The 19,562-nt window shown below is 55.2% G+C and overlaps 2 protein-coding genes across 2 annotated transcripts in view; one reads left to right on the top strand and one right to left on the bottom strand.

Annotated features, from left to right (window-relative positions):
* DOT1L (DOT1 like histone lysine methyltransferase) overlaps nucleotides 1–12,194 on the top strand; it is a gene marked incomplete at its 3' end in the record, with an annotated part of 59,148 nt that extends 46,954 nt beyond the window's left edge. Inside the window, exons 19-28 of the mRNA XM_081091969.1 lie at nucleotides 164–289; nucleotides 2,272–2,756; nucleotides 2,915–3,050; nucleotides 3,556–3,699; nucleotides 5,151–5,280; nucleotides 6,459–7,036; nucleotides 7,307–7,512; nucleotides 9,416–9,480; nucleotides 9,922–10,857; nucleotides 11,605–12,194. Of these exons, the coding sequence (XP_080948095.1) occupies nucleotides 164–289; nucleotides 2,272–2,756; nucleotides 2,915–3,050; nucleotides 3,556–3,699; nucleotides 5,151–5,280; nucleotides 6,459–7,036; nucleotides 7,307–7,512; nucleotides 9,416–9,480; nucleotides 9,922–10,857; nucleotides 11,605–12,194 (3,396 nt within the window). The remainder of the gene's footprint in view (nucleotides 1–163; nucleotides 290–2,271; nucleotides 2,757–2,914; nucleotides 3,051–3,555; nucleotides 3,700–5,150; nucleotides 5,281–6,458; nucleotides 7,037–7,306; nucleotides 7,513–9,415; nucleotides 9,481–9,921; nucleotides 10,858–11,604) is intronic.
* Nucleotides 12,195–17,372: 5,178 nt separating this feature from the next.
* On the bottom strand, nucleotides 17,373–19,552 carry PLEKHJ1 (pleckstrin homology domain containing J1). The gene is made up of 6 exons (XM_081091554.1): nucleotides 19,383–19,552; nucleotides 19,210–19,277; nucleotides 19,056–19,122; nucleotides 18,156–18,246; nucleotides 18,007–18,070; nucleotides 17,373–17,929 (listed from the first exon to the last, which is right to left on the bottom strand). Exons 1-6 carry the CDS (start codon nucleotides 19,474–19,476, stop codon nucleotides 17,864–17,866), a joined length of 450 nt encoding a protein of 149 aa, XP_080947680.1. The 5' UTR covers nucleotides 19,477–19,552; the 3' UTR covers nucleotides 17,373–17,863.
* Nucleotides 19,553–19,562: the final 10 nt, after the last annotated feature.

Below are 19,562 nucleotides of genomic sequence, written 5' to 3'. Positions count from 1 at the left end.
GAGGAAGGAGAGTGGGACTGGCCCCCAGGGATACCTGCCTAGACACCTGCCCTGTCTCCTCCCAGAGCCCAGTGTCAGGACAGGAAGCAGGTCCCAGGGGGCCGTCCTGTCCTCCCTATAGCCGCGCACATGCTCATGGCCCGGGATTGCCTTGTCCCCGCAGCTGAAGGCTCGGTGTGAGGAGCTGAAGTTGGACTGGTCCACACTGTCCCTGGAGAACCTGCTAAAGGAGAAGCAGGCCCTGAAGAGCCAGATCTCTGAGAAACAGAGGCACTGCCTGGAGCTGCAGGTAGGGGGGCAAGGAATGGGGTTGCCTTGGCCTCTCGGGGCTTCAGCTATGGTGTTAGGAACATGGTGAGTGCTATTGGCAGACCCACCAAACCCATCCTCCTCCCAAGGACAGTGTACTAGTTCTGGTGTCACATTAAGAACAGCCTAACACCCCATCATCAGCCAAAGGGAAACAAGAAGTAGGGCCGGTGGGCACTCCACTCTACCTACCCTAGGGCATCTCATCTGATCCTAAACCTAACGTGTGCCTGAGCGCCTCCTGGTGAAGCATTTCTGACACAGTCACTGGACAGACTTGTGTTTGCGCATTAAAACAAAACAGATTGTACATTTTTTTCTTATTTTTAAAAAATACACTTTTATTGATTTCAGAGAAGAAGGGAAAGGGAGAGAAAGAGAAATATCAGTGATAAGAGAGAATCATCGATCATCTGCCTCCTGTACATCCCCTACTGGGGACTGAGCCCACAACCCAGGCATGTGCCCTGACTGGGAATTGAACAATGACCTCCTGGTTCATAGGTCGATGCTCAACCACTGAGCCACACCAGCCAGGCGGCTTGTGCTTTTTCTGATAGGGTAACTCGTTTATTGAGGTCAGCTAGAAAAAAGTTCGGGGAAGGAGAAAACATAACACAGGTCATGGCTGAGTTCCTGAGTACAGAACTTACAAGTAACAATGAGGAAAGTAAAGAGACGTGGGGCGTGAGCACTGGTCATTATGAAAGCTCCGTGTATACACATGAGGTTCTACTGCGTTTACCCAGCTCAGCTTCATAACATAGAGCATTGCCGGTCGCCAGACCCTGGGGGCTCTTTTAAGTGGTTTATTATAAAATGAAACTGCAATGAATTTTTCTGCACTGTGATTTATTTTAAGGATATTTCTGTAAATATGTAGTCCCCAAAATAGATCTGTGAGCAGTTAAAGGTCCTGTGATACATGGCCTAGGTGTGTCATAGAAAGAGGTTTGTCTCGAGCCAGTGTTCTCAGTGGTTAGAGCATCAGCCGAGGACTAAAGTCTCCTGTTCAGTGCCAGTCAAGGGCACATACTTTGGTTGCAGGTTCGATCCCCTTTGAGGGGGCCCAGACATTCCCAGTGCAGGAGGCAACCAATCAATGTGTCTCTCACATTGATGTTTCTCTCTGTCTCATCCCCTCCCTCCCACTCTCTTTAAAAATCATGGAAAAAATTGGGTGAGGATTAACAACAACAAAAGAGGTTTGCTGACGGCTACAAAAGCCAGGCCTTGTTTCCATGGGTGTACCTGCAAGAGAAGTCTCCACAGGGAATATATTTGGTTTCTGGCTCTTCTGTGTAATAAAGAGGTGATACATTTTCATATAGAGAAAAAGCCCAAACATAGTGTAAGAAGAAAAGTGCCCTGTGGCCTGGCAGGTGTGGCTCGCCGGTTGAGCATTGACCCAGCGACCAGGAGGTCCCAATCAGGCATATGTCTGGGCTGTGAGCTCAGTCCCCAGCAGGGGGTGTGCAGGGGGTAGCCGATCAATGGTGTTTCTCTCTCATCAATGTGTCTATCTCTAAAAATCAATAAAAAAACATATTTTTAAAAAGCCCTGTGTCTGACCCTGGAAGGAAATGCTATTGCAGGGTTTTTCCCAATGTGTGCTCTTGAGAGCGCTAAGTCCTCTGTTCCTTGCTTTCCTGGGGACGTCTGTTAGTTTCAGCAGATGTGCATCTGCAGAACCACTTTTAACACTCACATGCTGTTTTATCCGTCCACCCGGAGTGCCCTGACCGGGTTTGGGTGGTTGGCTGCTCTGGCTTCCCCTTTACACACACAGTCAGTCTGCCTCCTTGTAGTTCCTCTGGGGGCATCCTTCTCGCCCTCCTGGGATGGTCCCCTCTGGTGGGTTGCTGGGTTGGGCTGGGCTGGCCTCTGTTCTGGGGCCTTCGATGGGTGTGCAGGAGCCTCTCTCCCAAGCAAGCTGAGGGTCTGACACCCTCGCTCTTCCAGATTAGCATCGTGGAGCTGGAAAAGAGCCAGCGGCAGCAGGAGCTCCTGCAACTCAAGTCCTGCGTGCCGCCTGATGATGCTGTGTCCCTGCACCTACGAGGGAAAGGTGGCCTGGGCCGAGAACTGGAGGCGGAACCCAGCCGGCTGCACCTTGAACTGGACTGCTCCAAATTCTCCCTGCCCCACTTCAGTAGCATGAGCCCGGAGCTCTCCATGAATGGCCATGCGGCCGGCTATGAGCTCTGCAACACACTGAGTCGGCCCTCGTCCAAGCAGAACACCCCCCAGTACCTGGCCTCTCCACTGGACCAGGAGGTGGTGCCATGTACTCCCAGCCACAGCGGCCGGCCCCGGCTTGAGAAGCTATCTGGCTTGGCCTTGCCAGACTACACCAGGCTCTCCCCGGCCAAGCTGGTGCTGAGACGCCACCTGAGCCAGGACCACACTGCCAGTGGCAAGATACCTGCTGGTGAGCTACACCCACGGTGAGTCTGCCCCTGGCGCCCTCGGGCTGTTGTGGGGTCTTGAGGGGGTTGCTCATCAGTTTGGAAGTGTCTGCTAGGCCCAGGCTGTCAGCTCTGAACACAAAGCCACAGCCACTGGGTCTCCACAGAGAGTGACTGCGGTGTGCGTCTCATTCCAGAACTGAGCACGCCAAGGAGAATGGCCTTCCATACCAGAGCCCGGGCCTCGCCAATGGCATCAAGCTGAGCCCTCAGGACCCACGGCCCTCATCCCCTGTGGCCTTACAGATGACAGGAGAAAAAGGCAGTGAGAAGGTGCAGGCAATCACTGGGAGGGAGGGACTCTTGGGGTGGAGGTCTTACCTGTGCCTGAGCGAGGCTATGGGGGACACTCAGTGGGTATCCGGAGCGGGTCTGTGAGGGCATCCGGGTGAGGGCTGTGGAACCAGGAGAGTGTGGGATGGAGATGGAGGGATAGGGCTTCGTTAGTCAGGTCCCCACCCTCAGTTGCTTTACATCTTCAGGAACAAGACTAAGAAAGTGGCAAGATAGTAGAGCCCCCTTAGGGTGGCACTGCCAGGGGGCAGCTCTGTCTCTGCTGAGGTGGCAAGTTTGAAAACCATTAGGTCAGAGTGTGACAGGTAGGGGCCTGGAAGGTCAGGAGAAGCGGTTGGAGCTGGAGGGATAGGCGTTAGTGGGGTGAGGGGACTGTGCTACAGCGGCCCCTTGCCCATGGCTGGAGGGTAGTTGTGTCCTTCGGGTGGTGTCGTGGCCTGGGGTTATCAGGTCAGCAGCAGCAGGCAGTCTGCTGTGTCTGCAGGGTCTGAAGGAGCGCGCCTATGCCAGCAGTGGGGAGGCCATCACCAGCCTACCCGTCAGCATTCCACTCAGCACTGTGCAGCCCAGCAAGCTGCCCGTCAGCATCCCCCTGGCCAGCGTGGTGTTGCCCAACCGTGCCGAGAAGGTAGTGAGTGGGCACCATTGGGGGGCGGGGGCAGTCCAATGCTGTGTTGCTCCGAGAGTATCAGCACAGGCAGAAGAGACTTTTGTCTGGTGTTTGCCCCACAAGACCTCGTCCCTTTTTGTTAAATTGCATGCAATTGAAGTTTGAGAAAAAGAGAGCATCCAAGAATCCAGGTTTAATTACATTAATATCTTACGGTGTGTTTTTTTTGTTGTGTTTTAATCTTCATCCAAGGATATTTTTTCCATTGATTTTTAGAGAGAGGGGAGGGAGGGAGGGGAGCGGGAGAGAGAGAAACATCCCTGTGAGAGAGACACATCGATTGGTTGTCTCCCATGTGCCCTGAACAGGGCCCAGGATTGAACCTGCAACCCAGGTACATACCCTTGACTGGAAATTGAACCCATGACCCTTCAGTGCACAAGCCGATGCTCTAACCATTGAGCAATCAACCAGAGCACATCTTTTTTTTTTTTTTTTACATCTTGTCATTTTTATCTCAGATCCTTTTTTGTAAATGGTGGTGTGTGGGGGTGGAGAAGGAATAGAACTACCCGATGTGGTAGAAGCTTGACGCGCATCTGCTTCAGTCCATACCTGCATTCCCCTTGCCTCACGCTTATGGACTCTCTATAATGCAGGTTTTTCTTGTTTTTGTTTTTTTCGGTATACACATACAATTCACCATCTAAAGTGTGTATTTCAGTGACAGTATGTTCACAGGGCTGGCAACCATCACCTCTATCTGGTTCCAGAGTATTTTGTCACCCCCCCAAAGGAAGTCCCACCCACATCCATAGTCGTGTGTGTGTCCTATCCCCAACTCTGACAACCACAAACCCACACTTCCTGCCTCCCTGTTCTGGACATTTCACATAAATAGAATCACACACTGAACTTTTTGTGTCTGGCGTTTCTCACTGAGCATCCTGTTTACAAGGTTCATCCATATTGTAGCAAGTATCAGTGCTTCTCTCCTTTTCGTGGCCGAATAATATTCTCGTGTGTGAATGGACACATTGGGGTATTGTTTCATTTATCAATGGTCATTTTTTTGTTTGCACTTTTTGGCCACTGTGAACAGGTGTGTACAGGTTTGTGTAGACAGTGTTTTCATCTCCTTGCACATAGGAGATAAATTGCTGGGTCAGATCATAACTGCAGCTGCAGCCCTCACTGCTTTCCCTGTACCCTTCATCTCCACCCTGAGCCCATTAGCCAGAACGATCCTTTAGGACCCAACTCAGACATCTGTCCCACCCTGATCAGACCCTCTGGTGGCTGCCCACTGTGCTCACACCCTGAGCAGGTCACTTTCCCTTCTTCGAGCTGCTTTTCACACACCTGCTATTTTCCCTGTTTCATGTCCTCAGCACGTTCTGTGACCCGTGACCCCCTCCCCGACATTCACATGCCGTCCCAGCTCAGCTGACAGTGCATTCTCTCCACAGAGAAGCACCCCCAGTCCTGTGCCTCAGACCCGAGAGTCCTCGTCCACACTTGAAAAGCAGATGGGTGCTAACGCCCATGGTGCTGGGAGCAACGCTGCTGGGAGCAAAAGCCTCACCCTGGCGCCCACAGGTAGGGTGCTTCTCCTATTCCTGCCCCGTCTCCATAGGTCAGCTTCCACCTGTGCCCACTGCCACCTCTCCAGGGGCTGTGCTGGGGGCATAAGGTGTGAACAAGGTCTCTAGTGAGGCCCTCAGAGATGCTGGCTCAGAGCTTACGTCCTCCCAGCCATGGGGTCTATGCTGAGTCCAGACTGTTGCCCTCCTCAGCAACAGCAGCAGCCCAGTGAGACCTGGGGGTCGGGGACTGTAGGGTGGGCCCTCAGTGCATCACCTGAACCTCTGGCTGGCACCCTGATATGGATGTGCTTGGTCTGACTGTATTAGAGCCTGGGTGGTGTGGTGGCACTGTCCTTGTCAAACCACCGTGGGCTCCGGGGCCACCCAGTTTCTAGCTGGATTCTGATCTCCTTCACAGAGCTCCAATTTTTGACACATCTAGGTGTTGGCACAGGGCCCCAGGGTGGGGGGAATTGTGGCTCTGAAGCCGAGGGGCTCTGTCACAGCTATTCAACTCTAGTTGTGAAAGTCCGTGGACAGGTGGTGGGTATGTGCCAGTAAAACTGCTATAGCAAAGGTTGGCAGCCAAAACGCCGGACCATGGGCTGGGCTGTAGTTTCCTGACTTTTGTGAACACCATGACCTGTTTGGACATTATTTTTCCAGGCATAAAATTCAGCCCTGGCCAGGTAGCTCAGTTGATTAGATGGTTGTCTCCATACACCAAGGTTGTGGGTTCGATCCCCGGTCGGTACATACAAGAATCAATATCTCTCTTCAAAAATCAAATTTTTTGAAAATTAAAAAACAAAATAAAATGTAGAGGCCATTACTGAGAGCAGTTCTTCCCCTAGGCTCCCTGCGTCCTACTACTCCAACACGGGGGGGCGGCCACTTTGCAGCTGGCAGCATGATGAGTTCTGGGCAAATCCTCTAGGGGAGGTCCGGAGAGAGGGTTCAGGGTGGGGAGTGGTACACAGGCTCCAGGGCCTCCAGTGATGCCAGATCCAACATGGGAAGGAGCTCACCATGCCTGAGCACTCTCACCTGCGCTTGCGCCAGCCCAAGGGTGCCTGCCTAGTCCCTTGGTGCCATCTGTGGCCGCACCCACGACATGGAGGGTGCCTCTGCGGGGCTTAGCGTCCTCTCCTGGGATGGGCTTCCCTGAGACACTGCTTGTCTTCCTGGCAGGCTTCTATGCAGGCTCAGTCGCCATCAGTGGGGCCCTGGCAGGCAGCCCGGCCCCACTCGCTCCTGGAGTTGAGCCCCCTGTCTTCGATGAGTCCTCCAGCTCGGGGAGCCTCTTCACCACCATGGGCTCCCGCAGCTCCACCCCACAGCACCCTCAACTGCTAGTGCAACCCCGGAACTCCGGTCCAGCTTCGCCCACGCACCAGCTCTGCGTCAGCCCCCGACTCGGCGCTGCCCAGGGCCCACTCCCTGATGCGAGCAAAGGGGACCTTCCCTCTGAGGTTGGCTTCTCAGATCCAGAGAGCGAGGCCAAGAGGAGGATCATCTTCACCATCTCAGCTGCTGCCAGCAGCACCAAGCAGTCACCTTCCAACAAGCACAGCCCTCTGCCTGGGGGTGCTCGTGGAGACAGCAGTCAGAGCCATGGGCAGGACAGTCGAAAGCGGGGCAGGAGGAAGCGGGCATCCGCGGGGACCCCCAATCTGAGCTCAGGCGTGTCCCCCAAGCGCCGGGCCTTGCCATCCGTCGCCGGCCTCTTCACTCAGTCTTCAGGGTCTCCCCTCAACCTGAACTCTATGGTGAGGCCAGGAACAAATGTCTGGGGCAGGAGGTAGTGGGGCCACCCAGTACAGACAAGCAGGCACTGGACGTTGGGTCTCTTGTTCCCGGGGCTAGCCGAGATGGGCTGGGTCAGGGGCCCATGCTGGAAGGAACAGCTGGCAGGCGTTGCGATTCCCCAGAACTCCATGCCTGGGTAGCTTACGCAGGAAGGATCAGAGCAAAGCCATTGGGGTTGGTGCTGTGGGAGCCCATTGACAGAGTTGTGCTGTGTCTTGCTGGTCCCTCAGGTCAACAACATTAACCAACCTTTGGAAATCACAGCCATCTCGTCCCCTGAGAGCTCCCTGAAGAGCTCCCCTGTACCTTACCAGGACAACGACCAGCCACCCGTGCTCAAGAAAGAGAAGCCCCTGATCCAGACCAATGGAGCCCACTACTCCCCACTGACCTCAGATGAGGAGCCGGGCTCTGAGGACGAGCAAGGCAGCACCAGGTGAGGGCCAGGCAGGGCAGGCACTCCGCCCTTGGGAGAGGGGCGTACACCAGCAGGGTTGTGAAGGACAGGCCCTTGTGGTCATGTGTGACCCAGGGACAGGCAGCTTCCACCTGCCATTAGTTGGGGGGTAAAAGGGGCCTTAACAATCACTCCCCATATTCTCTCCCTCCCCCAGCCCTTGGCAGCCACCATCTACTGTCTGTCTCTATGAATCTGACTTCTCTAGAATCTCGTATGTAACAGTGTAGTGTCCTCAAGGTTCATCCATGTCATAGCAGGTGTCAGAATGTTCTTCCTTTTTAAGGCTGAATAATATTCCAGTGTGGATGGACCACATTTTGATTGTCCATTTATCTGTCCATGGGCACTGGGGTTGCTTCCGGTTTTTAGCTATTGTGAATGGTGCTGCTGTGAACTGTCATACATGTTTTTTGTCTCAGTTTACCTCATACTACGTAGAATTTGTCATATATGTAAATATATTTTTATTGATTTCAGAGAGGAAGGGAGAGAGAGAGAGAGAAACATCAGTGATGAGAGAATCATTGATTGGCTGCCCCTCGCATGACACCTGCAACCCGGGCATGCACCCTGACGGAGAATCGAACTGTGACCCTCTGGTTCATAGGTTGACACAACCACTGAGCCACACCAACTGGACGTACCAAGTAGAATTGCTGGGTCACATGGTCATTCTATGTTTAATTTTTGAGGAACCGCCATCCTGTTTTCCACAATGGCCACTCCATTGTACATTTCCACCAGCTGTGCACTCAGGTTCGAGTTCCCCCACATTCTCACCAGCACTTGTTATTGTCTGATTTTGTTCTTAATGTGAATTCCTTTCTTATGGGTGTGAAGTGGTGTCTCACCATGGTCCTGACTTTCATCTGCCTGACTAGTCATGTTTAGTATCTTCTCATATGCTGATTGGCTGTCTGTGTGTATCTGTCCAGGGTCTTTGGCCCTTCCTTTAATTGGGTGTACTTTGCTGTTGTTGATTTATGAGTGTTCTTTATTCTAGATCAGCGGTTCTCAACCTGTGGGTTGCCAACCTGTGGGTCACGACCCCTTTGGGGGTTGAACGACCCTTTCACAGGGGTCGCCTAAGACCATTGGAAAACACATATATAATTACATATTGTTTTGTGATTGATCACTATGCTTTAATTATGTTCAATTTGTAACAGTGCAATTTGGGGTCACCAAACATGTATTAAAGGGTCGCAGCATTAGGAAGGTTGAGAACCACTGTTCTAGGTACATGATCCCTTATGGTATGACTTTTCCCCTCTCTCCCTGGGTTAAATTTTGACGAAGTCCCATTTATCTGTTTTTTCTTTTTGTTGCCTATGTTTTTGGTGTCTCATCAAAGTGATTTTATTTTGTTTTTTTCCACATATATATGTTCTTAAAGATTGCACTTGGGTAGTCTTCTTTTGTCTCAGGCACATCCAACTTATCAATTTCCAGATTCATTTGGAAGTTCTATGTCCTTGGGAAAAGGCCATAATACACTGATACATAGAATGCGCACTGTTTATAACTTGGGGCTGCTATGAATTCCACCTTGCTGAAGTGTACTACAGCCTATGTGTCACATGCATGACATACTATAGATGACATGGCAAACACAAGGGTTTAAAGAGATTGAGAGATGGTTCTATCTGGGACATGTGTGTGTCTGTATCTGGGGAAGTGGAATGCCTGTTCCTCGTTAGCTGTTGGACCCTCAGTAATTGGGCTGCAACATGGACATAACAGCCAGGGTCGTTCTTGGAGGTGCAAGGGCAGGGGAGCTGTGTGCCTGCTGCTGCTCTGCCTCCCTGGGCGATTCAGCGAACATACAGCTCTCAGGATGCACAGGGATTTCAAACAGTCATATTTTTTTTCTTGATAGAATTGAGAGAAAAATTGCAACTATCTCCTTAGAAAGCAAATCTCCTCCGAAAACCTTGGAAAATGGTGAGTAACAGTGCTCCATTGCATGAGTCCCCAGTGCTAGGTGGCATGCCCTATCTTTTCTGCACAGGCGTTCCTGAGCACAGTCGTGCTAGAAAGGCCATTCCCACCACAGGCCAGTCTTGGTGCTGCCAGGTACCATATCCTCAGTTGCCTGGGCAGCAGACCTGTTTCCTTCTTGGTGAAATGGGCCACAGTCTGATTTGTGTTGACTCACTCACCCACCTGCCCTCCCACAGAAGCACTCCTTTCATCTTTACCTTCTCCTGTGGTCCGTCCCATCCTAACCACATGGAGGACCAACCTTTTCTGGGTGGAAGGGGCATCCATCATTCTGAGCTGTGGTGCTTCCTCCCGACCCCCTCGGAGACCTTCTACCACAGCTCCCGTCCCACTTGACCCCTTGGAGGTACCCAGGCCTCAGCCCCTGCCTCTCCTCATCAGGTGGCAGCCTGGTAGGAAGGAAGCCGATGCCCTCCAGCGAGCCCATCAACAGCAGCAAGTGGAAGTCCACCTTCTCACCCATCGCTGACCTTGGCCTGGCCAAGGCTACTGACAGCCCGCTACAGGCCAGCTCCGCTCTGAGCCAGAACTCCCTGTTCGCTTTTCGGCCCACCCTAGAGGAGCTCAGCTCAGTTGATGCCAAGCTGGCCACCCACCCCAGGAAGAGCTTTCCGGGTGCACTGTCGGGGCCTGGCGGGCTGAGTCCCATCAGCAACCCCCCCAACGGCTTTGCCTTCAGCGGGAGCCTGGCTGCCGACCTCAGTTTACACGGTTTCAGTGATGGTGCTTCTCTCTCCCACAAGGCCCCTGAGGTGGCCAGCCTGGGCGCCCCCCTGAGCTTTTCCGCCCCGAGGGGTAAGGAGAGCAGCACGGAGCCTGGCCCCTTTGTGAACAAGAGGCAGCTGGATGGACTGGGTGGCCCGAAGGGTGAGGGGGTCAAGGGCAGGGAGGGAGAAGTCAGCTTGCCCGTGTGCACACCCTCAGACAAGGCCTCATCACATGGCAAGGTGGGCAAGGGCCGGGACCGCGAGCCTGATTTCAAAAATGGCCACAATCTCTTCATTTCTGCCGCTGCCGTGCCTCCTGGGGGCCTCCTCAGCGGGCCAGGCCTCACCACAGCAGCGTCCTCTGCAAGCGGCACAGCCCCCTCCTCCCAGACACACCGGCCCTTCCTGGGCACTTTTGCACCTGGCCCACAGTTTGCCTTGGGCCCCATGTCCCTGCAGGCCAACTTAGGCTCATCTGTGCTGCAGTCCTTGTTCAGCTCTGTGCCGGCTGCTGCTGGCCTAGTGCACGTCTCATCCGCTGCAACCAGACTGACCAACTCTCATGCCATGGGCAGCTTTTCCTCCGGTGTGGCAGGTGGTGCAGTTGGAGGTAGGCAGAAGCGCGTCTCTCCTGTCTGACTCTCAGGTCCCATGGGACCTGCTCTGGGGTCTGTGACACTACGTCGTCAAGGAAGCCTCCTGGACCACTGGGTTTAATCACAACTGCTTTACAGGTTCCCTTCCAGAGCCCCCTAAGGGGTGAGAGGCTGTGCCCGCGTGTCCCTTTGTGTCCACTTTGCACCTGCCACCTCATTCCTTTTCACAAAATGCAGATATGACTCACATGGACAGAGCACTCACGCGTGAGTTGGCCTGTCAGGCTTTCTGGTTGTGACTGTCTTTCGTACCTTCAGGAGAGCTGGCGCCGTGACTAGAGATTTCAGGCCTCCCTGTGGAGGTCACCGTCAGATCTGACAGCCTTGGGGACTGTCAGGGCATTGCAGGAGAGTGACCACAGCGCCTCCTGCACTGTGGCTCTTTGTCGGGTGGACAGGAGCCACTGGCTGGGTCCTCTGCTGTCCCAGACCTCCATAGGTGGCTCCTTGCTGGGTACAGGTGGGCGAGATGCCCACAGCTGGGAACCTAGGAGGGAGTGCTGAGGGGGGTGTGGCATGGGGCCATCCTGCAGGTAAGTCTCACCTGGCCACCTGCACTCCTGCTGCCTGCTGCTTTGTCCCTGCACCTGTGTGCACTCAGAGCTGCGGCTGCTGTCTGCTTCCCCTTTTTTGCGTGTGTCTCTTCGCTTGCCTGGAGAATGCCCGCCTGTTGAAGCTGAGTTTTTCTCTCCTGTTTGCAGGTATCTTTAACCACACGGTGCCTTCCGCCTCCACTCATCCGTTTGGAGCCAGTTTCGGCAGCGGGGCTGCTTGTCGCAGCACCACGCTGAACTTAACCCCGATGCAGGCGGTGGCCAGTACCCCCGCCTCTTCCTTTCAGGCCCTGTCCTCTGTGGAGACCAGGCAGCCCCCACCCCAGCCTCCTCCGCCCCTGGGTCGGCCCCCTGCGGGGCCACCAGCACTTCACGCGCGCCCCCCTCCTCCTAACGCTGCCTTGCCTCCTGCTCCTGCACTGGTCCCTGCTAACTCTGAGCCTGTGCTCCTGCAGAATCTTGCGCCCCTCCCGGCTAACCAAGCTTTCTTACCCGCCTCCTCTGCCACCTCTCTGCCTCCTGCTAACGCCTCTCTGTCTATCAAGCTCGCCTCCCTCCCACACAAGGTCTCCCGCCCCTCCTTCATGGTGCACCACCAGCCCCTGCCTGGACTGGCTCTGGCCCAGGCCTCACCCATGATCCCACAGGCCAGCTCCACGGGGCCATCCGCCGTGTGGGTTTCCCTTGGCATGCCGCCTCCTTATGCCGCGCGCCTTGCGGGGGTTAAGCCGCGATAAAGACCTTGGTTAGCTAGCCGTTCTGTTCTGTAAGGTAAGGCTAGAGCCCAACCAGGTAGCCCATACAAGAAACTCACCTGTCCTTTCTTCCACAGAGAGTGGACAGGCCCACAGGGCTCTGCAGAGGGGCCTGGGACCATTAGTTCTGAGAGGCGCTAAGGAAAAATAAGCACAGGGCGGGAAGGGAGACTGTGGCAGCCATGCATATTGACCTCTGAGTGCAGCCTGCGCTCCACCACAGAGCTCAGGAGGGGAGTGGCCAATCCCTTGGTGCCCACTGGACCTTCCCACCAGGTCCCACAGTGCTCCAGGCCAAAGAAATAGCAGATCAGGGAGGCCCTGCAGGCTGGGCAGGCAGGGTACTGCATTAAGTCCTGCATGGAGGGGACCAGGAGGAGGTGGATGCGGCCAGGGTGCTGGCTGTGCAGTCCAGCTGCATTTTGCTGCCACCCTTCGGCTGCATGTCTGCAGTCGGCAGGAACCCAGGAAGCCCCAGTGTGGGGCCGTTGGGGCAGCTCTGAATCTCAGTGTTGCTGTTTGCCCACTCTCAGGCTTCTCTCAGCCTGTTTTATTGAATGTACCTCATGGTTTTAGGAAATTTTTATGCATTTGAGGCCCCTGGTACTTGGCTGGCCTTCAGAAGATGATGGTTGTGCAGGCCTAACCCACATGCACCAGAGGCCTGTGGGTAATGGGATGAGCATAGCACAGCCACAGGAAGGGCTGCTTGGGCAGGTGATTGGTGCTCCTCTGGCCCTCAAGGATTTCGATGTCAGTGTGGAGTCAGAGAACATTGTAGGAAGGGCCTGACTTTGGAAATGGGGTAAGGAAGGTGCCTATGAGGCCTGCAGGAAGGCCATCTGCTCCTTTGCTGGCTGTGAGGGTGTTGGGGCCCTGGAGCAGCTGACTCAGCCACTGCTGGTAGGGCAAAGGGCCTTTCTGGGCAAGTCCACAGCCTATGGGGTGAGTACTCCAGGATCAAGCTCGGTGCTAACTGGCACTGAGGACCAGGCATGAGGTCTGCCTGCTCTCCTTGGCCGCCTGCATGTGTTTAAGTGGAAATAGACATGAGGCTGCAGGAGTCTGATGGCCTTCTGGTAGTGCCTCAGTCCCGATGGAAAAGTCTGGAAGGTAGGGTGGCTCCAGCTCACAGTGTCCTCGTGCTGTCAGAGAAGGCACTGGCTTGAAGAGGTCAAAGATGTACACGAGGAAGCATCTGGGTGTCAGGCTCCCTGTCCTGACCCACAGCGGACACCTGCCTTCCATCTTGTCCAGGCCCATCACAGGTCTCCCTAGGCTGGACAGTGATGGCCTCACTGCTGGGGCATGCAGGCCTGTCAGTGGGGCTGCCCACAGGTACACCTCCTGCTCACTCCCCATGAGCTGGCATGCGGTGACCAGGGAGGTGAGGAGGCCGGGACCCAGCGCCCCATGAAAGGCCTTGGGCTGGTGACCTCCCACCTCTGATTGAACCAGGGGCATGGCAGGGCGTTGTTTGCAACAAAGTTCCTTCTGTCCATCCATCTGTCTATAGGCTTTGGTTCCCAGCCTGGGGATGTATGGGCCTCTCCCAGTGAGATGCTAACACTGTGCTGCCTTTCCTCCTGCGCCGGTCTCTGCAGGTAACTAGGATTTCTACCTCAACCTCGAGACCTGTGCAAGGATAGGTGGGCTGCAGGGCTGGTGGCCGACCAGATGGCGGGATGGACCGAGGACGAGGCTCTGCTCTGAGTCCACGCTGCGCAGACCTGCGGGAGATGCTGGGCCTGGCTCCAGCTTATACTGTCAATAGTTTTAGAAAAAATATTTATCGTTTTTTAAAAAGTATAAACAATTTTGACTTATTCCACCGAAGTCATAAAGGCAACCTATTAAGAAATGTAAATACTATATATGAGAGGATCTATATAAAGATATCGACCGGACGGACTGGCCCGCCAGCAGAGACTCCAACAGCCGGGCCCGGTGCTATCTCGTCGCCAGGCCTTGCCATCTCCACATTCTCTTGGTGCTGACTCGAGGTTGACCAACGCCAAAACCAGTCCTTGATGCGCCTGCCCTGTCATCCCCAAGCTCTCCCATACCAAAGGCATGCCTATCTCCTGGTCAAGGGTGGTTCGCTTGGTTTTTAATGCCCTTCAGAAAAGGCCCTCTGCCCCACCCCTTCACTGTGAACGCTCCAGCCAGATTGTCAGCCCTGGTCCCAGGGATGGCGCCTTTTGGTGAGGAAGGGCCAGTGGGCGGCCTCTGGATGTTGCACGGAGGAGGGCTGCTGTGAGTGGTGCTCATGGGGCAGGTCTGGTACTTGACTCCAATGTGGGGCTGCTGGGGAGCAAGTGCTTTACTTTGTATGTCTGTACTGTCTCGGGCTTGCGCAGTCAAGCAAGGCACTGGCCGGGGCGTGGGGCAGGTTAGCCATGGGTGCCTGGTGTGTCTGTATAGAAGAGAGTCACGCTGACGAGTGACAGTATTTTATAGAGATGTGATGAAAATTTATAAATTTCATAGACTTGACTTCATTTATTTTTAGATTGTATAATGCACAGTAAATGTAAAAAAAAAAGTGAGGGGGAAAAACCTTTTTATTTATTCAAGTGCATACAAGTGGCATTGGCCCAGGGCCAAAGCGCCCACATCCCCTTGGTCAGTCTGTATTGCTGCTCCGTGGCCCTTTAATGCCACAGCTGGGTTGACACCTGCCCCCACGCCTGGAGCAGCCCCCCTGGTGCTTGGGAATGAATGCACTGTGGGTAAGCAATGAGGGCAAAGGCCGGCTTCACATGAGGGCAGGAGAGTTGTTCTGATGCTTCTAGAAGTTGCCAACAGGGTTATCAGGTCCCCCCAGTGCTGCAGCCTCTAACAGTCCTGGGTCTCAGTTGAACAGTGTTTGTGCATTTTCCCTGAAAGGGTGTGTCCAGAAGCCCTCAGTCCTCTGGAAGGGCCATCAGCCAAAGGTCCTGGCTGGTAGCAGGGCCTGGACCCCCAGCAGAGGGGGTGCTTCAGGCTTAGATTGGTTCAGTCAGAGCCCTGCTATTCTGGTGCTTGTCCCCATGATGGCACCATCAGGGAACATGGGAACCCAAGAAAAGCCTCAAGTTCCTACCTTCCCCAGTCAGGCCAGCACAGCCCATCCTTCCAGATGTGGTTGCCAGGGCCCGTGGCCTGCCTGGGAGGGCTGGTGTGGCAAGCCTGGCTTGGGCTCACTCCTCCTGATAACTGGAGGCAGGGCTGGAGCCAGCTTTTCTGGGGGGTGGGCAGTGGCCTTGTGGAACACAGGCCCAAAAGGGTGCAGAACAGGCCTGGCTGTTGACTCCCCAATTTCCTCGGGTGCGTCCTGGTAGAGCCCTGTGTACTAGGGGTGATGCCTGGCCCAGAGCCATCGTCAGGCTGTAGATGGTGCTTAGACAGGTTCTCATAACTGGCTGTCTTGTAACTGCTGCCCTGGCTCCCTTACCTCCAGGTCTGTGCTCTTGGCACACGAAGGTGCTGTGCTCACCCCACATCCTGCAATCCCGTTCTCCAGCACAGGGCTCCCTAAAAAAGCTACAGGGTTAGCAGTAGCCAAGTTGCAGCATGTAGCAAGTCCCTGGTCTGGAATCAAGCAACCCTGTAAACACTGCATCACTTCTGTGATAACTGTGTGCCACCGTGCAGGACTTCCTACTGACGTGTTATATCTGTGTTCCCCACACAACCATGTCTGCCCAAGCGCTGGGGTCTCCTTTCTGTGCACCCTCCAGCCCTCCTACTGTGAGACTGATCAGCCGCTGTTGGCAGTGAGGGCGTGGGGAGGGCAGCGAAGGAGTGGGGCGGGGCGCGTGAACAACCATCCCTCTGTGGAGGACAGGTTCTAGTCTCTGGGCAGACCAGTGCTGCTGACTCCGGGCAACTTCAGGGAAGCCCAGGGCTATGAGGGTGCTTTGCTCAGGAAAACCTAACTCTGAAGACCCTCCGGTCAGGAGCCAGCCTTCCCTTCCAGCTATGACTTATGATTTATTTAAGACCCGCTCACCCTTTTATTTATCCACGAAGTCCGAAGGAGACTGTTCATCCACCCTGCCCCCACCCCCATTCCCATGGTCCATCCATGCTGGCTTATGTCTTGTGTCTCAGACCAGCCCTGCTTTGTCCTTCTGGTAGACTGTGTTTCACTTGGGGTTGCTGGTTTGACCCTCTTTTCCCAAGGGAACCCCATTGTACTCTGATTTCCATCTCCAGACTGTAATAAAATGTTTGTTTTCACTTGAACCTGGTCTGCTGGCATTTCTCACATGGTGAGACCTTAGAGGACCTTGAGGGCTCCATGTGTGGAGAATGGTCACTCCCAGCAGAGGCCCCACAGCCCCGAAAGCAGCTGTTGTGGCTTTGGCAGTGAGTGCCCACCTCGGGGAGACCTATCTGACTAGGTCAGGCCTCCTCCCCACCAGAGACGGCACTTCGATGAAAAACCAAACCCTGTGCAAGGTCCTGCCCGCACTCAAAGAATCAGCCTGTGACCGGAGGTGGGATCCCGGGCCATCTGAGGGTCCCATCACCCACCCGTTCTCCCTCAGGGCCCTTGAGCTGGGCTCCCAGCCTCCCTGACTTTCTAGGCCAGCAGTTCTCAACCTGTGGGTTGCCACCCCTTTGGGGGGTCGAACGACCCTTTCACAGGGGTCGCCCAAGACCATCGGAAAACACATATATAAACAGTGGTTCTCAACCTTCCTAATGCCACGACCCTTTAATACAGGTCCTCATGTTGTGGTGACCCGCAACCATAAAATTATTTCCGTTGCTACTTCATAACTGTAATTTTGCTACTGTTATGAATCATAATGTAAATATCTGATATGCAGGATGTACTTTCATTGTTACAAATTGAACATAATTAAAGCATAGTGATTCATCACAAAAACAATATGTAATTATATGTGTTTTCCAATGGTCTTAGGCGACCCCTGTGAAAGGGTTGTTCGACCCCCAAAGGGGTCGCGACACACAGGTTGAGAACCGCTGTTCTAGGCTCTAGGTTCTGTGTCCCCTCCCCTCAATTTGGATGGCCCACCCCTTCCTCCCAGGCACTTGAACCTCAGGCCTAAAGAGAAACTCTTGTCCCCCAGGAACCCTACTTCCCTTGGAAACCAGCTCCACCAGCCTGTGGAGGACACGTCCCTTTTTGCATTCACTGCACCACTGTCCCGTGTAGAAAAGAGGTACCTTTATTTGAACAGAACGAGTACACCAGCCCAAGGGCAAATGCTTCTAGCTCTGCCCAGAGGTATTGGCCGGGCCCTGGCCCTCAGCAGAATTCACAGCAGCCCAGAAGGCAAGGCTCCCGAGCCCTTCACAGCATTATCTCGGTTTGTACATTCAGCCTGTACAGGGCAAGAGAGCTGCACCAGCTTCGGGAGCCCACCAGGCCCTAGATGGGTGAGCCCGAGGAACCAAGCACAGCTCCTGGGAGTGTGTACTCGCCCTCTAGCAGCAGCATGTGGCACTGAGAGGTGCTGGACTAGTATGATGGGTCCCAAGGCACAGCTTCTTGCCCACCCGCACCAGCCTGGGGCTACTGAACACCTCACTCTGAAATCCAGGCTTGGCCTGGAAACCCAGGGTCCGGCGAGGTAGGGAGGGCTCCGTTGGGCCACGGTGAGTCAAGCTGAGGAGCCCAAGCCTAACCCCCAGATTCATGCCTTCAAGCCACTCAGCTGGAACCGGGCCTCCTCCGATATGCCGAACTGTTCCAGGGGGTCCTGTGTGACGGACGGGTAGCATGAGCTCTGGCCCGGGAGCTCTCCCCCCACCACCACTTCCCGTGCCCCACGCACACCTTGCCAGTCATCTTCTGGATCTCGTTCCTGTAGAAGATGAGGCTCCTACGCATGAACTCGTAGCTGGGAAAGGAAGTGGCCTGTGCTCACAGGGCCCAGCTCTGCCCCTGCCCCAGGCCCCCAGGCCAGGATGTACCCCACACCCTACCTGGCTCGACGCAGAGCTCCCATCCACTCTAGACACTGCTCCTCGCTGTAGCACTCAAAGTGATACTTCCTTTCCGGGTCCTCGATGAAACCTGCAGAGGAAGGGGCCCATCTGTCCCTGCTCACTCCCACCACCACCCATGCTGGCCACCGGCCTCGGCCTCCTGTTGCCACTGTCCACAACTGTCCCCTCCTCTAGACCCAGCTTGGGCTCACCGCTTCCCACAGGCTAGAGACTGTATCCCCCAAAAGAGTATGTTCAAAACCTCACTCCTGGAACCTGGGAACAGAGCCTGTTTGGGTACAAGGTCGTTGCAGGTATAGTTAGTTAAGGTGAGGACACACTAGAGTGGGGTGGGATTGGTGTCTTTATAAAAAAAAGGAGAGACCTGGACACAGACACACAGGGAAAAGGCCACGGGACTATGGAGGCAGAAATCAGGGTGACACCTCTACAAGATTGCCAACAGCCTCCAGAAATTGGGAGAGCATGGTTCCCCGCTCAGAAGGAACCAGTCCTGCAGACACCCCAACCCCGAACTTCTACCCTCCAGCACTGGGAGAAGGACGTTTTTGCTGCTGAAGCCTCAGTCTGTGGCGCTACGTTAAGGCCACTCCAGAAAACGAAACGTTCTGCCTTTCCCTGCAGACCCGATCCTCTCACGGTGACTCGGCTAATCCTCTAGGATCCCCAGCCGGGCACTGAGAACCGGTGCTCCCCGGGTCTCAGGAGAGGCACCCCGAGAGGACAGTGCTCGCCGACAGAAATGAAAACCCTGGTGGCCTTGGCGGTGGCAAAGGGGAGAAGCGCAGCCCTGCCCGGACGGCGGACTTCGTCTATGGGGAGGGGCAGAGCGGAGCTCGGGTCCCCGCCTGCCGGGTCCCCGCCCCCCGCACTCACTGATGGAGAAGCCGCTGGGCTCTTCCTGGGCGACTCGGCAGTGCTCCAGCAGGAGAGCTCCGACGGGCTGGGGGCAGACGAGCCGGATGGGCGGGCCGTCCGGGGACCCCAGCTCCCCAACCCCAGCCCGGGGCCCGCCTTCCCGCTGCCCTACCTCGGCCTCGTCGGTCCGGAAGTAGAAGAGGAAATTGACTACCAGCTTCACCAGCCGCCGTTTCACCACTGTGGACACAGGGCGGGCTCTCGCGGGCTCGGCGACCGCCCATCCCGCCCCGACCGGCACCCCCGTCCGCCCGGTCCCCGGCTCACAGCCCCTATCCCACTCACCGCTGCCCTTCTTGGGGCCTCGCATGCCGAGTTCGGCTGCCAGCTCAGCCGGCTGCCGGGACAGCGCCTGCAATTCCTTCTCGTTGTAGCGCATGGCGGCCCAGGACCCCCAGAACGCGGAGTGCGGACCGCGATTTCCCGGCCGCCGCCCCCCACTCGCGCCAAAAAAGTTCCACAGCG

Source organism: Myotis nattereri (assembly GCF_964212035.1).
Source record: "Myotis nattereri genome assembly, chromosome: 5".
NCBI classification, from domain to species: Eukaryota; Metazoa; Chordata; class Mammalia; order Chiroptera; family Vespertilionidae; genus Myotis; species Myotis nattereri.
This window is presented reverse-complemented; position numbering and strand designations above follow the sequence as displayed.